Genomic DNA, 18,268 nt, shown 5'->3' on the forward strand with positions numbered 1-18,268 from the left:
ATTGAGTGGTTTAAACAACAGAAATTTACTGTTGCATAGTTTGGAGGCTAAAAGTCAGATCAGTGTTTCAGCAAGACTGGTTTCTTTTGAAGACAGCAAGAACCTATTCTATTCTCCCCAGCTTCTGGTTTTTGCTGCCCATCTTTGGTGTTTCTTGGTCTATAAAAGAACCAAGGAATTGATTCTGATTTCAGTCTTCATCTTCACATGGCATTCATTCTGTACGTATAAAAATTTCCCTTTTTATAAGGACACCAGTCAGACTGGGTTAAGGTCTACCCTAATTACCTCATCTTATGTCTAGGGGTTAGGGTGTCAGTAAATGAGTTCAGTAGTAAAGAATGCTCCTGCAAATGTAGAAGACACAGGTTCAGTCCCTGGGTTGGGAACATCCCTTGGAGAAGTAAATGGCAACCCACTCCAGTATTCTTGCCTGGGAAATCCCATGGACAGAGGAGCCTGGCAGACTACAGTCCATGGGGCTGCAAAGAATCGGACGCAACTGAGCAACTAAACCACCACCACCAGTTAGTTTGTGACTGCGGTGGTTTCTCCTCCAGATCTTGGCTGTGACTCTGGGTTGCCTGTCTCTCCATACTACAGGGTGGCAATTTGCCATGCAACCTCAATTCTCTGATGGGTTCACGAAAAGGCACCAATTTTCAATTTGCTCACCTTCTTGCTGTAAGGACAGGAGCAACAACTTTCAAGCTCTTTACATGTTGGAGCTGAAACCAGAAGTCGCCCTAATGTATTGAATAGTATGATGATTTTAAAAATAACTTTTACATGTATTTGTTGCAATGAGAATACTGATCAGCCATCTATCTACTATATGTTACTGGGAGCGGTATGTTACTGGTACCCACCTCTCTCCATTGCCCTTTATATAAGCTTTTCTCAACCAATACCCTATTAGATTAAACACTATAGAAAATCATTTAAATAATTATTTTCTAAATTTTGCCAAGGATCTTACATAGCTAGCACAATGCCAGATGCATAGGAGTTAATTTATTACATAATATGGATGCCTTAGTCATTTTATCCCTATACACATTTAATGTGTATTTCTTAGAATAAATATATTTTCTCACATAACTGTAAAGTAGTACACTCAGGAAACTCAATATCAATACAATATTTTAATATAACCTACCATCAATAGTTCGGTTTTCTCAATTGTCCCCATAATCTTTTCCCTCCAAAAGAATTGTGACCTGAATCATATATTCATTCAGTTGTCAAATATCTTAAGTCTCTCTTTCACTCTGAAACATTTCCTCAGCTTTTCTTGGCTTTTATGCCACTGATTTTTTTAAGAATACAGGCCAGTTTTTGTTTCTGATTTTGGCTTTGTCTGATGTTTCCTTAAGGCTAAATTCAGGTATGTATCGCTGGTCAGAATACTTCATAGTGATATTGTATCAGACCCATAGTGATACTGCATCCTTCCCATATTAGTTTCTATCACTCAGGCAAGATTATTGTCTGGTTCTCTACCATACAGTTAAGACAATATTAATCTTACTCCTGATCACACTTCACCTGAATCCTGCCCCCAGACTCTTCATGCATTGTTGATTCTTACCCAACCAATTCTTACTATGAGTACTGCAATGATTGTTTCATTTCCCTGCTCAATCTACATTAATCAGAATCCTACTCTATGTAAAAGTTTCCCTTTTCCCTTTCTCTCCCTCCCATCCTCTCTCTCTCCCTCTTTCTCATCAGAATAGATTCATGGCTTCCTATTTTTTTCCACTGGGTTCATTACTGTTAATTCTGATGCTCAAAGAGCCCCAGATTTGGCCAGCGGGAGTGAAGCTTATTCAAACAAGCTCTTGGGTTTTTGTTTATTTTTCTTGACATGCCATCATCATTTTTTTAAAAATGTCCCTGCCTTCTGGTAGCAATAAGATGTTCCAGGCCTATTTTATATCCTCTCTTTCCCAAGCCTGGAGTTCAGCCATTTCTCTAACAATCCATATTTCCTTTCAGTAGGGAATGTATTAGAAAACAAGAATGAGTGCCAGGTGTTCTCACTGCTATCATGGTAAGTTTGAGTTTAGACTTGTCATATCCAATTTGGTAGTCATTATCCAAATGTAGCCATTTAAATCAAAATGAATAGAAACAAAAATTCAGTTCCTCAGCTGCACTAGTCACACTTCATGTGTAGTTACATGTATTTAGCAGCTAACATACTGGACAGCACAGATAATTATAGAAATTTCCATCCTTACAGAAAATTCTATTAGACATTATTGTTCTAGACCCTTTCACATAGCAAACACACACACTTTTTTTCCATCTCTGTTCCAATTACTCAAGTGCTTTCTTTATCTTGACCTAAACCCTTTCAAAATTTGGATTATCTTTCGAAACCAATCCTTTCTGGTGCATTTCTTAGTGCCTTTAACCAAGCTCCTTCTCCAACCCCCAAATATACAGTCTTTACTGATTTCAAACAAACAAAAATTTTGGTATAGCCACTGTGGAAAACAGTATGGCGGTTCCTCAGAAAACTAAAAACAGAATTACCATAAGATCCAGTTATCCCACTCCTGGGCATAAATCCAGACAAAACTATAGTTCAAAAAGACCCATGCACCTCTATGTTCACAGCAGCACTATACACAACAGCCAAGACATGGCAACAACCTGAATGTCTATCAATAGATTAATGAGTAAAGAACATGTGGTATAATGGAATATACTCAGTCATAAAAAATAACAAAATAATACCATTTGCAGCAACATGGATCCAACTAGAGATAATCATACTAAGTGAATTATATCAGAAAGAGAAAGACAAATACCATATGATATCACTTACGTGTGGAATCCAAAATATGACAAAATGAAACTAACAATGAAACAGAAAGAATCACAGACAGAGGGAACAGACTGGTGGTTGCTAAAAGAGCACATGTGGTGGAAGGATGGAGTGGGAAGCTGGGGTTAGCTGACGTAAGCTTTTATATAGCAAGGTCCTATTGTATAGTACAGAAAACTATATTCAATATCCTATGACAACCATAATGGAAAAGAATATTAAGGAAAAAAAATATATGTGTGTATAACTGAATCACTTTGCTGTACAGCAGAAATCAACACAACACTGTAAATCAACTATACTGCAATAAAAATACTGATTAAAAAACATCTGGATTATTTTTGTCATTACCAATGTAAATATTAATTGGTAAGAACATGGGCTTTGGAATCAGACCTATTTCTTACTAGCTATATGACCTTGGGAAAGTTACTTAATCTCCCTAAACTTCAATTTCTGCATCTAAAACTGGGATTAATAATGCCTCGTAGTTATATGTTTGAAGACTAAAAAAAATAATATACTGAATATGCTTAGCATTATGACTGGAATATGATAAATTATATGGCCTATTAGTAACAATAATATTAGACTTGTTTCTCCTTTGTTTACTGAAAGTTTTAAATTCGTTCACTTTTCCAAGCCATTCTTCACATTACTAAGGCATACACAGTATGTTAGCAATACTGAGCAAATATTCTAAATTATTCAAATAGATTCCTTCCAGTTAGAATATTAAGACCTATTTATATGTGAAATATTTCTCTTAGACAATTCTATTTATAACTCTGAAATTATAAAATCAATTTCAAATATTTATTGCTTATAGCAACTTTAAATAAAAATTGTTAAATAAAGTATTTCTTATATAAAAACTTTAAATAAAATATTTTCCTATTAGGTTGATTAATTATGTAAAATTTCTGAAAATTCTGAAATAAAACTGAAAAATTTCAAGTTGAGAGGGCATACTAGTAGCTGAACTACAGAATGGCAAAAATCAAATTATTGATAAGAATTAATTTGTCAGAATTCATAGTCCTATTTATAAAAGGATCCTATAAAACCAAATTTGAAATTTGTTTCTAATGAAACAAAGCATCTTGATTTTGTTATAGAAATATATTTAAAAATAGCTAATGTAGTAATACTCAAAAACAACACTAAAGCAAAGATAAATTCCTTTCCTCTGACATATTATTTAAAATATAGAAAAAGAGCATGTTATACCTAATGATAACTAGAGATGACTTATTTTTCCCTCCATCACAGTTTATTTAAGATATGTACTGAAAGATGTAAACCTAATATTTTGCTAATAAATGAAAAACATGCTTTCAAAATGAATGCTTTTAGTAAAGCATATTTTATTTGTAAAAAGTGTAAGCATGGTCATCTAAACTTTCACTGCTTATATGAAAAAGGGGTGCTCATCAAATTTAACAAATACTACGCCTATAAAGGAAAGCGATATCATTTCCTCCAAAATAACTACAGCCCTGTAGATTTTTACCTTTTTCTTTACTAAGCAAAAGACAAATATATAACATGCTTGTGTCTTATTACCCTTACCGGTAAAATTTTAAAATCAACTTGATATGTAATTTTCTTTCAGATTAGTTTAAACATGATTTAAAAAAATGGAAATGTGAGAATTTCAGAATACACTGCTATGTTACAAAAATTATTAAATCTCACTTCTTCTAAATAACTATGTACAATTCATATCCTGTCACTTGTTAAATATATGGACAGTAAAATTTTTGTTCATGTTTTCCCAAAGGCAACCTTACCTGTGGAGTCCAATAAAATGTTGGGCTCAATCTGTAGAGTTTTCGTTTGTGGAAACTCTGAAGTGGCCTTGTTCGAGCTGCTGTACTCATGATAGTCAAGGATGGAGATTTCAATCTTGTCCTGTCTTTTCTCCTTTTCTTACTGTGCTTCTGGTTAAGTAACCAGCTACTGGAGGAAGAGAGCTCATCTAAATTCTCTGAAGCACTGAAATGCCATGAAATAATTGGGGAGTGGAGGGAATAAAACAAAACAAACAAAGACAAAGAAAACTAAATGTAAATCACCTTGATCTATTATGACAGAGGAGCATTAATTTTAGCCAATTTTGTGGTAACAACTGATGAAAGAATCAATATTAATGGAAAATTACATTTCAAGTTGTGAAAACAGAATCTGTATTTTCTCCTGCAAAATAAATATCCCATAGGTTAGAGATGCTCACATAAATTCACTAGTACAATGTAAATTTCACTGTAAATCAATAATCATGAATATTACAGTGTTAAAAGCATCTACATCAAATTCTTTTTCAATAAGGGTGAATTTACACAGGATTGTAGATTTTAAAAAGGCTAAAGTCTCATCACTACATCATTAGCTGCTCTTAAATAAGCACTACATATCTTACCAGGGGATTCTGAAACAAAGATGCAATCTGTCTACATTTTAAGAATTTTTTAAAATTTCTGATGATACAGAAAATACAAACTATAAAATATTTTATCAGATCACACAAAATACACATGAAAATAAGCATAATTTTATAATTATCCCTCATATTAATTTTAAAATATTTAAATATTTTAGATCAGGAGGGATTTAATGCTGTCACCACATAAATTTATTTATACCAGTATATTACATATAAAATATTCAGCTTTTCAGGCACTATAATCTACCAGTTCAACCTTATTTATATAAACAAAAGCTAGCCAACTTAGCATTCTAAGATCAACAAGTGAATCTATATGTGCTATTGCTAATCACAAATAAACTCTAAATGTGCTATTTGGTTCAAGTAGAATCAGTGTTTAAAGGTAAACATAAGATACAGTTTTTCTATAGCTGTGTCACTGGTTTTGAATGCTGCACAATATTCTCTTTCAGATAAAGCAAGTAATTCAAGAAAACTTTATATAGTAGTAAGAAACTAGAAATAAAGGTACCTGAATGGCTTCTGTTGGTGAAACTAAAAGAGAATAATAAAATATGGAATTTGGTGATTACATACAAATACATAATTGAGTATGTCTATTGGCCAGACCAGTATAGGGAAAAAAAATCTGATGATAAATATTTTATTTTTAAAATATTAACTTCAGTCTTCAGAAAGCTCTAGTCATGAATGTTTTAATTATCAGTTAATAAATATTCTAAAGATTATCTATCTGAGAAAGGTTTAGGATATACCAATACTCTCAAATTAACAGGTCCAGTCTCATACTGATGTTACTTTTTGTAATGTATCATATGTATGACTATAAAAGCCTGAAGTGTATAACGTGCTAAGTAACAGTCTGCTCTTGAGAAACCAGCCCTTGACCTGGGCTACCACATCAAGGGTAAACAGAAGGCATAGGTGATAGCCAGTATCAAGTTAGGTACTAAGCATGTCGGATACAGACGTAAACCAAGGTCAGGAAAAAGACCGATTAGTAGGTGGTTAGTACTAGAGGTGATCACATCAGGAGAGTGAGGATTCAGGAACGTAGGAGTAGATCTAGCACAAAAGGTGGCTCTTCTAGAAAGTGAGAAATAATCTCTAGGCAGATGACACTGGCTCCTTAAAAGAGACATTGCTTGGGTAATATCTAGGGATAAAGAAGAGTTTTTATTCTAGCAGTCTGGAGCACAGTTCTAGCAGTTCTTTCCCCTGTTCAGTTCTCTAGTTGTTAGTGGGCACTTGTTTCCCCGTCCCTGCAGGAGGTATAAGGAGGTGAGCCACTATATCCTTAACTGAATGACATCTCTCAGCTTTTGAACTGGTGAGAGGCTCACAGGCTAGTTTAAAGATAAATGGAAAGCTTATTTGTGTCTCTAAATGTTACATTTTCAAGTTTCAAAGACTAATACAGTATCATCGGAAAAAGCTCACCAAAGTTGGCACTTAAATCACTTTATAAATAATTGATGAAAGTGATAGTGACTCTGTTGTGTCAGACTCTTTGTGACCCCATGGCCTATAGCCTGCCAGGGGATCTTCCCAACCCAGATATTGAACCTGCATCTCCTATACTGGCAGGCAGATCCTTTAACCACTGAGCCACCTGGGAAGCTGCTGTAAAGGGTTATTTACCCTTTACAAACCACTGATAAATGATAAACCACTGATAAACTCTGCAAACCACTGATAAACTCACTTATTCTGCCCAATGGTTTACACTAAAGAGAATGAATCTTACTGAAAAGGAGAACAAGAGGAAATTATTTGGAGGACAACAAAACGCTGCCTAAGTGACTCTATAATCCAAGGTTATTTTTCCCCTCAGGAGATAATAATCCAATACCTAACACTAGTGGTAAAGAACCCGCCCGCCAGTGCAGGAGATGTAAGAGACACTGGAGGAGGAGGAGAAAACCCAGGAAGAAAAAAACATTTCAATAAGAGACAAGGCTAAGTTTTCCCACTGAGTTGTGGGTACCCTAGGAAACCCCAGAAACTGAGGATACAATAAGCCACTGCCAAGTACTGTCATAATTGTCACAAAAATTATCAATAAATATCAACATATAATTTTGAAATAGCATGCTTACAAGTGGTATAGTACCAGGTAAGGACACAAATCACACTCCTTTAGATTTCTAACTGGAAGCTTTTGTTCAGAGAATAAAAATCTCCAAAAGGATAGCCTAGGGCCCCTGTGTAATAGGCAGATAGTACAATTTGGCTCTAAAATAAACTAAATAATTGAGGAGGGGTAAGAAATGAGGGTGGTTTTTGGGCTTACACCTTTCTCCATTTCCATTACCACTCTCTTAATCCAAGCTTTTTTCTGCCAGAATTCCTCCTATACCCTTGTAACTGGGCCCCCCTCATTCACACTTTATTCCATCCAGTCCCTTCTAATCTTTCAGGAAAACAAATCTGGTCCTGTTTTACCCTTTCCTTCCATGCCTACACTGCTTAAAATCTCTCAAAGCCTTCTCATTGCTCTTGAGAAAAATACTTAAATCCTTAATGGAAAAGGCCCTGATTGGTCTGCTCTCTCAGCCTCCTCATGTGTCACACTCCCTCTCCTTCTCTGTGTTCCAGCCACATTGCCTCTTTTAATTCCAAACAACTCACACTTGCTCCAGTACTAAACCTACTATATATAATATCTGCTTCCAGGAATTTTCTCACATCCTTCTTCACTTATGTAATTTCCAATAACCATTTGGCTCTCAGTTCAAAAGTCAGTACCTCAGGTAAGTCTTTGAGCCCTTGCATAGTCTCTCCAAAGACAAAGTCAAATTCCCTTCTGAGTTCTGATAGTACCATTCACCTTTTCTTCATAGTATTTTTCATGATGCCAATTTTAATTATTTGTGTTACTATCTGATTAGTGTCTTTTTCCTTTTCTAAAACTGTAAGTAATAGAGAGACTGTGTTTTAACTTTTTATCAGAAGTTCCTGATATTATACTTGGCATATGACAAATGCTCAATAAATATTTATAGAATGAATGGAGAAATGTACACATATATACATTTTCAGATTTATCACTCCAGCTCTGTGCTTTGCACAGGGTATATATATAATACCACATAATGTGAAAGTGTTAGTTGCTCAATCATGTTCGACTCCTTGCAACTCCATGGATTATAGCCCTCCAGGCTCCTCTGTCCGTGGAATTCTCCAGGCAAGAATATTAGAGTGGGTTGCCATTTCCTTCTCCAGGGGATCTTCTGGACTGAGGGATTGAACCCAGGTCTCCTGCACTGCAGGCAGATTCTTTACCATCTGAGCCACTTGGGAAGCCCATACCTTATATGGGAAGCATGTAACACTACATACCTTACCTAAATAGTTTAGTGAATGAGTAAACATGGAACATTACAGTTTAAGAGCCAAAAGAAGCTCTAAATAGAAGGTTATAAGAGAGCATTTAGAAAAATAAGACATATTTACACTGCCTTGAGTTCCATTCTAAATCTCTTAATTTTGACTTACAAAAGTTAGTTTCTGATAGTAAGCGATGATGTACCTTATTTTATCTTATAATCATATATGCCTATTATAAATGGGTAAGTATTATAAAGCAGATGAGAACTGTAAGATATTTTGATTTGTAAAAGAGAAAGCATGGATAAAGTTTAAATTTTTTCTTCTAATTTAAAAAGTGCAAAATGACCAAGAGTTTTATCGAAGAAAATATTTCAAAAGTCATGAGTTCCTGTTTTATTAACATTGCCTAATTTTTCTAATAGTAATGACTTTCTGATATAACTGATTGTCTATTACAATTCCAGAAAATCTTAGCAGTTAAGATATTTATGAATAACGACAGGCATTCAATTTGCTTTTACAGAGAATAAATGGAATTTTCAAGTGAATTTTTTAGTTAAAATTTTACTCTGATTACTGCAGAAACCAAAGGCCCAGAAGTGAAGCATTTAATCTTTTAACTGTTCTATACATCAGTGTCTCTTTTGCTGTCTTGTATACAGGGTTATTGTTACCATCTTTCTAAATTCCATATATATGCATTAGTATACTCTACTGATGTATAGAACAGTCTTTTGGACTCTGTGGGAGAGGGAGAGGGTGGGATGATTTGGGAGAATGGCAGTGAAATATGTATAATATCATATATGAAATGAGTCGCCAGTCCAGGTTCGATACACGATACTGGATGCTTGGGGCTGGTGCACTGGGATGACCCAGAGGGATGGTATGGGAAGGGAGGAGGGAAGAGGGTTCAGGATGGGGAACACATGTATACCTGTGGCAGATTCATTTTGATATATGGCAAAACCAATACAATATTGTAAAGTTAAATAAAATAAAATTTAAACTAAAAAAAAATCTTTTAACTGATATTTGAATATTAATTCCTACCAAAATCACTTTCTGCAAACATTATTCACTTGTATCAAAATTAATAAAACAATCTAAAGATATGGGCTTATAGGAACATATATTTGCTAAGTTCTTGGTATCATCTTGGTGATGGAGAAAATGGTGAATAAATAAGGAAGAACAGTCTAATTTCAATGTTTTTTTTTTTTTAAATTTTATTTTATTTTTAAACTTTACAATATTGTATTGGTTTTGCCAAATATCGAAATGAATCCACCATAGGTATACATGTGTTAAAACTCAATGAAAGATAGTCTAAGATTTTTAGTAACTTGTTCAAGTATTTAATAACTTTTGGCTTAAGCCAAACTGTATTCTTAGAAGGACTGGAATCATCATCATAATGCCATGCTCAAATGCTTTTACTAAATAAGAAACTTTTGGGCCTGGCTATAAATTTAGAAAGCTAAAACCATAAAAACACAGACAAGATTTCATAAAGTTATTTTTATCTTCTAATCTCAAGAAATAGCAGCAGAAAACAAGTATTCAACACAGAATTTTAAAATATTGTTTTAGTACTTTTCAACATTTCCCCTACATTCATGTACTCTTATACTAAACACACTTAAGAAAAGCAGAACTCCACATCGAGAAGAAAATTAGAATGTGTATTATCTAAGAGATTATGATAGCCTGCCAGTTACCAATCTATTCTTATACACAAATACCCATACTTGCTATACGGGGCTGAAGAGTGTTGTCACATTTACATCTACCAGGAACCTCAGATTGTGACCCTACTTGGAAATACAGACTTTCAGGAGTAATTAATGAGGTAAAATGATGTCAGAGTGGATTAGGGTGGCCCTAAGTCCAGTTACTGATGTTCTTATAAGAAGAAACAAAGAGTTCAGGAAGAGATCCCAGGGAATAACATCCTTACATGTGAAGGCAGAAAAGAAATGGTCTATAAGCCAAAAATGCCAAAGACTGCTAGGAACTACCGGAAGCCAGGAAAATGCAAGGAAGGATTCTGCCTTAAACCTTCAGAAAGAACATGGCCCTGCCTGACACCTTGATTTTCAACATCTAGCCTCCAGAACTGTGGAAGAAAAAACATCTCCTATATTAAGCCACACACTTCGTGCTGATTTAAGATCCCTATGAAACTGACATATTCATAAAGTACATGCCTAAGAATCACTATTTTTGCATAATTTGTAATCTCTATTTCAAGTCTACTTTTTGTCTTTTGGAGTTGTCTGATGACCTCAACCTATAGCAGCTAAAGTAGGCGGCAACCTTTTCCAAACCTTCCCTGATGCCCAGTGTCCTGCCAATAGTTGAATTTACTATCTTTCTTTTTCTTGACAATATTTGGAGAAATGAACACATTATTTACTCAGATATACTCAATGATATTTTAAAGAAATTACATAAAATAGGGCTTTATAGAAACTCACTAAAATGGCCTAGTAGGGGCACTGCTTGTCTTCCACACGGCAACAACAAGCACCTCTCAGATGGCCAGTGGACGAGATCCAGGCAGTATCTACTACACATAGAGAAAACAGTGCCTGGACCAGCCCATTTTCCCTACTCTAGGAATTAAGTAGGAAAATTACACCCCCGTCCCCATTCACTCAAAAATACAAGTCTCTTCAACTGTAGCAACAAGAAAATGCTGGAATACACTGTAAAATGATCTTCTAAATTAGATGTGTCTCTAAAAAAAATTTGATCTCTGGTTCCTATGCCTTTTCTAAATCCAGCTTGAACATCTGGATGTTCTTGGTTCATGTACGATTGAAGCCTCACTTGGAGAATATTGAGCATTATTTTGCTAGCGTGTGAGATGAGTGCAATTGTGCAGTAGTTTGAGCATTCTTTCGTATTGCCTTTCTTTCAGATTGGGATGAAAACTGACCTTTTCCAGTTCTATGGCCACGGCTGAGTCTTCCAAATTTGTTGGCATATTGAGTACAATACTTACATTTGGTTGTTATTGTTGATAACAGCATCATCTTTTAGGATTTGAAATACTTCAGCTGGAATTCCATCACTTTCACTAGCTTTGTTTGCAGTGATGCTTCCTAAGGCCCAGTTGACTTCACACTCCAGGATGTCTGGCTCTAGGTGAGTGATCACATCATCTTGGTTATCTGGGTCATTAATATTGTTTTTGTATAGTTCTTCTGTGTATTCTTGCCACCTCTTCTTAATATCTTCTGCTTCTGTTAGGTCCATACCGTTTCTGTCCTTTATTGTGCCCATTTTTGCATGAAATGTTCCCTTACTATCTCTAATTTTCTTGAAGAGATCTCTAGTCTTTCCCATTCTATTATTTTCTTCTATGTGTGGATCATGACATACTGGAAAATTCTTCAAGAGATGGGAGTACCAGACCACCTTACCTGCCTCCTGAGAAATCTGTATACAGGTCAAGAAGCAACAGAACTGGACATGGAACAACAGACTGGTTCCAAATTGGGAAAGGAGTATGTCAAGACTGTATATTGTCACCTGCTTATTTAACTTATATGCAGAGTACATCATGTGAAATGCCAGGCTGGATGAAGCACAAGGTGGAATCAAGATTGCTGGGAGAAATATCAATAACTTCAGATATGCAGATGACACCACCCTTAAGGCAGAAAGTGAAGAGGAATTAAAGAAAAGAGCCTATTGATGAAAGTGAAAGAGGAGAGTGAAAAAGCTGGCTTAAAACTCAACATTCAGAAAACTAAGATCACGGCATCCAGTCCCATCACTTCATTGCAAAAGATGAGGCAACAATGGAAACAGTGACAGACTTTATTATCTTGGGCTCCAAAATCACTGTAGATGGTGACTGCCCCCATGAAATTAAAAGATGCTTGCTCCTTGGAAGAAAAGCAATGACCAATCTGCTGCTGCTGCTGCTGCTAAGTCGGTTCAGTCGTGTCCGACTCTGTGCAACCTAGGCAGCAATTAAAAAGCAGAGACATTACTTTGCCAACAAAAGTCTGTAGTCAAAGCTATGGTTTTACCAGTATGGATGTGAGAGATGGACCATAAAGAAGGCTGAGCACCAAAGAACTGATGCTTTTGAACTGTGGTATTGGAGAAGACTCTTGAGAGTCCCTTGGACTGCAAGGAAATCCAACCAATCCATCCTAAAGGAAATCAGTCCTGAATAGTCACTGGAAGGACTGATGCTGAAGCTGAAACACCAATACTCTGGCCACCTGATGCGAAGAACTGACTCACTGGAAAAGACCCTGATGCTGGGAAAGATTGAAGGTGGGAGGAGAAGGTGATGACAGCAGATGATATGGTTGGATGGCATCACCGACTCTATGGACCTAAGTTTGAGGAAACTCCAGGAGTTGGTGATGGACAGGGAAGCCTGGCGTGCTGCAGCCCATGGGGTTGCAAAGAGTCAGACGCAACTGAGTGATTGAACTGATTTAAAAAAATTAAGTTATTTACCTAACTCTGAAAAATTAAGGTACATCTTTACACAACCATTAAAATGGAAAAGAAATATTTTAAGTATAAAAAGCTTCAGATATATTATTGAAATAAGATATAAAACTTCCAATAGAGCTCAACAACGAAAATTATGTATAAAATGATAGGAAGGAAATATACTCTGAGCAATACAAGTGATTTCCACTTTCTTCTAGATAGCTCTTGAATTTTTAAGTTATTGTACAATGAACTTATATTAATTTTATAAGAACACTAAAATGTCATCTATAATTTCAGTCTTTTTGGCATTAGGAACTTATAATACATTTTAAAGTGGCTATTTGAGAATAAGAGACTTAGGAGACATAACTACCAAATGTAATACAGATTTTGTTTGGGTCCTGATTCTAATAAATTGTCCATAAAAAGATGACTTTGAGACAACTGGCAAAATATGAATATGGATAGAGAATTTTATGATAGTGATAAATTATGACTAAAATATTAAAAGAATAATAAAAAATTAGCAGGTGATAACAACATGGTGGGTATGTTGAAAAAAAGTTTATCAAAGAAATAAATGAAAGTCTTTATAGTTAAAATATCAATAAAATTTATTTAAGTTCATAGGAAAAAAATATATCAGGAAGAGAAATAGTTGAAGTGAGTAGCAAAATATTGATAACTATTTAAGCTAGGAATAAGCTGATTTACTTTTCTATGCTTTCTATATGTTCAAGTTTTACATAATAAAGCTTGAGAGGAAAAGAGATCAAATATTGTAGAGCCATCTGCCATTCCCACCCTCTGGCTCTTAATTTCAAGAGGACTTTTTAGAGTATAAAGGCAAGGAGACTAGGAAGCCTATATGAGAACTATATTTTTTCTGAACGTGAAGTGCAAGTGGCTCAGTCGTGTCCGACTCTTTGCAATCCCATGGACTATACAATCCATGGAATTCTCTAGGCCAGAATACTGGAGTGGGTAGCCTTTCCCTTCTCCAGGGGATCTTCCCAACTCCAGGACCAAACCCAGGTATCCCACATTGCAGGCCGATTCTTTACCAACTGAGCTATCAGGGACATAAAATCTATCAAACATTTCTAACTAACCTATAGTTTGGGAGTATAGCTCAGATTCTTCAGTATAATCTGTGAGTTGTTTTTCTGACATATGGAATATAGTTTGAAATTGAGACTTTCTAATATTTCACTATTTTTTTTTTTCATTTTAAAGGAAAATTTGCAAAGAGAAAAAATCTGAAAAATTCTAAAATATTTTTTAAAATCCTTGCATCTAAACACAAATATAGCATTAGGAAAAAATTTTGATTTTTTTCCTTTAAGTCTCTTTTTCTTCCCCTATAAAATCATACCCCTATGAGGGTCTAAGGCTGTTGCTGTTCAATTGGTAAGCCGTGTCTGACTCTTTGTGACACCATGGTATCACAATGCTTTTGGTATCCTGATTTTTTCCACTTAACATTCTAAAGGAAGTACATTCCTATATGACCACATCTTTTTTAATACAGATCATTTTTTTAATAGTTACATGACATGTCTTCCAGTGGTTGTATCATGATTTAAACATTTTCTATAACATTAAGTTTAAGACTTATATTAATAGAGGTTAAAAGGGAAAAGTAGAGTTTTTACAAAAGAAAATAAATCCTATTGGTATTACTTTAAAAACACATCAGGAGACATTTTATTTCCTTATTGATATTGTACATCTAGCTGATACAATATTTAATGTCACAGAAACTCAAAATTATGTTTGAAAACTTCAGCCTAGAATTTGCTAACAATGTTTTCTCATTAACTGAGAAGTGACTATTGAAAATATTATGAAGGTAAGAGAACTACTTTATATGTGATTAGTTTATCAGTTCAGCTGCAGTTTTTCAATTATGATGCCCAATTAGAAAGGATCATTACATTTTGTGAGATAATTATCATTTGTGGAAATAAATAGCATGATAATGATTCATTAGAATTTAATTTCATATCATATTCTGGGACCCATTAAAGCAAAACAACAACAACAAAAATTCTAGACATTATTTCAAGTAGAAATTCACTTTCCCAGAGATAATACCCCATGGGGTAAATGAAGATGTACTTACAACATTATATCTTCATTTTAGAGTATGAGATCTAAAAACAAATAACTATCTCTATGATGATAAAATGTAATGCTTCATTTGTTTGAAGATTCAGTCTTTTCAGTCTTTCCTGGTGACTCATCTTAAACCCTGCTGCCAAGATTAATAAAGCTAAGAAAATAATTCGGACTTCTGGGAGATGCTGCAATTAACTAAAAGATAGGGGTTGGGAATCAATGAATAAAAAGTGGGCAAAACAGCTGCCCTGAATTAACCAAGTGAATTTACTTTAGACATAAGAACAGATCATTAGGGTATTATAAAAATTACCTTAAATACTTAGAAAAAATTGTATCCAACATTAAGTTCTATGTGGTCCACTAAAAATAACAACACAGAATAGGTAACCAAACTTTTTTAGTTTCTTAAACCTAACTAACTAACTAACTATATGTGTGTGTGTGTGTGTGTGTGTATATATATATATATATATATATATATATATATATATATGATATGATGTGATATAAAGCTAGAATGAGAATGCTTTATTAGAAGCACTGACGAGTCTACTTATCTAGTAAGTCCAAGTATACAGAATACAGCTGAAACTGCAAACGCCTTTTAAATAACCAAAAAAGATCTCAATGAGTCCATGGATGAAAGCTCACTCCTGTTAGTATTAAGAGAGAGGCCTTATCTTTTACTTCAGAATCTCTTATCAGAGGACAGGTACTTCTACCATTCTGACTTTATTTATCTGATTTTCTAATCCAGAGTTAAATTAGATGAGAGGAAGCAGAACTGCAGGAGGCAGCATGAGATTAACAACATATCAATCCGACTATGACAGAGAAAAAGCAAATAAGTACAAAATATTTTGGGGGGAATGCTGATTACCTGTAAGAAATCCTAAAAGACATTTCATTCATTCAAAAAGTATTTATTCATGCCCATGTTATGACTCTGATGTAGATGTCAAGAAAATAGCAGTTAAGAAGACAGACCAGAAAAATTCCTACTGTCACGGAGCTTACATTCTCATCCAGGAAGGTAGATAATAAACGAGTAAAAAACAAGAGTAAAATTATATCACACTTCTCTCATTTGATCCTCACAATAACCCAGCAAGCAAACTATTTGCATTTTAACTGTGATTTAGAAAGTTGCCTAAAATCACAATGCTACCAAGTTCTACAGTTGGGACTGATCTCAGACCCATCTAATTTCAGAACTATTTAACAATGCAATGAGTTTTCTTCATAGCACTTGACCAGGATTTTAATTTTATTTTTTTATTTAAAATTTTTCTTCACATTTTGTCTGTGGCATGTGGGATCTTAGTTCCCTGACCAGGGATATATCTGAGCTCTCTGCCTTGGAAGCATGGACTTCCATCCGCTAGACTGCCAAGGGAGTCCCACCAGGATATTTTTTTTTTTAGTATTTACTTTTAAAATGTTTATTTATGTATTTATTTGCCTGCGCCAGGTCTTAGTTGTGGCACACAGAATCTTTCAGTTGCGGTGTGGGGGATCTAGCTGCCTGACCAGGGACTGAACCAGGCCCCTGCACGGAGAGCATGGAATCTTTGTCACTAGACCACCAGGGAAGTCCCAGGATTTTCAATTACACATTTATTTGCGTGGTTCTTCAGCTGATACCATTTTTACCCAGTTAGACTCTATACCATAAGGTCAGAGACCACACCTGGTTTTGTTCAACATCACAACCCAAGCCAATCCAATGCCTGGCACCCTGTATCACTCGGTATGTATTTGCTAACTATTAAGTGAATTCTTTCATTGATATACAATTATTAATATTGATAGTCTGTGAGGATGTGGACACAGGGATGAGCCTGAGTTATCAAAGAAAAACTAAGATGAGAATCATCCAAGAAAGGCAATGTGTAATAAATTTGACTTAGTTCTTACCAAATGGCTTATTCGAAAGTTTTTGACACTTGAGGAGGATCATCATTCCTCCTATTGTCTTGGGTACTTCTTGCCATAATAAATTTTATATTATGCTTTAAAGGTAATAAAATGTGTTGAGTAATTTCTCTTTATTCACTAAATCTCTAGATACAAGCTAACATAAAACATCCAAAGCAAAGAACAATAATGATGTTACAAAGAGATATACATTTTAAGCTGTATTGAGACCTTTCTGTTTTTATTTTTCATTTGTTTGAATAAATGGAATTCTTTACAAATAAACATTTGATTGAACACTATTAGCACTAGAAACTACTTTAGAAAATATTTGTATCCCAGTAAATTTAGAATTAAAGAAATGCAATGTAAAGAAATTAACTGACTTGCCCAAGGTCACAAAATGTTGAAAACAAAAAGTACATGAAAAAAGTATATATGTACTTCCATAATCTCAAGTTCCCCACAAACCACTAAATTAAAAGCCACTATAATTAAGAATAAACAAAAGTTTAAATCTTTTAGGGGGGAGAAAGGAGATTACATGTCCCGAGGCAGTCTTTTGAGAAGGTATGTTTTCCTAGTGTAATATGAAAATAAAACATAATAAGAGAAAAAAACCCAATAGTGTGTTTATCCTCAATTTAAGAGTACTTGGTTTAATTACAGAGTACCAAGCAAATTAGGTAGACCAAAAACAATTCAGCAACATTTTATCTTCCCAAGAGATATGACAAAAATAGATGGTACCTCAGTGACTCCAGGTACCTATGTGACCAGTGTCTTCGGTAATAGCTGGCCTATGAGGTTTACAGCTATTGTTGCTCACGCGCTAAGTTGAGTCCAACTCTTTGCAATGCCGTGGACTGCAGCACACCAGGCTCCTCTGTCCACGGGGTTCTCCAGGCAAGAATACTGAAGCAGATTGCCATTTTCTTTGCCATGGGGTATTTCCGAACCAAGGATTGAATCTGTGTCTCTTGCATCGGCAGGAAGATTCTTTACCACTAAGCCACCAGGAAAGCATGTTTTTGCTGTTACTTTCTCATTTTCCTTACCTTATTGTCCTGGGTCCTTGTGCTTGACTATATTTTATATTTGACTGTGCTGATCACTGCCCTCAAAAAATGATTTCT

At 34.9% G+C, this 18,268-nt stretch overlaps 1 protein-coding gene across 9 annotated transcripts in view; it reads right to left on the reverse strand.

Moving 5' to 3' along the window:
• The window catches only part of KANSL1L (KAT8 regulatory NSL complex subunit 1 like), a 125,559-nt gene that overhangs the window by 39,056 nt on the left and 68,235 nt on the right, over window positions 1-18,268 (reverse strand). For 7 of the 9 annotated variants that reach the window (XM_070771482.1, XM_070771460.1, XM_070771479.1 and 4 more), the window contains one exon: window positions 4,633-4,837. In XM_070771482.1, coding sequence (XP_070627583.1) covers window positions 4,633-4,837 — 205 coding nt within the window. The remainder of the gene's footprint in view (window positions 1-4,632; window positions 4,838-18,268) is intronic. The other 2 variants (XM_070771489.1, XM_070771485.1) reach the window with 2 other exon arrangements.

The sequence above is a fragment of the Bos indicus genome, chromosome 2 (assembly GCF_029378745.1).
Source record: "Bos indicus isolate NIAB-ARS_2022 breed Sahiwal x Tharparkar chromosome 2, NIAB-ARS_B.indTharparkar_mat_pri_1.0, whole genome shotgun sequence".
Classification (NCBI taxonomy): Eukaryota; Metazoa; Chordata; class Mammalia; order Artiodactyla; family Bovidae; genus Bos; species Bos indicus.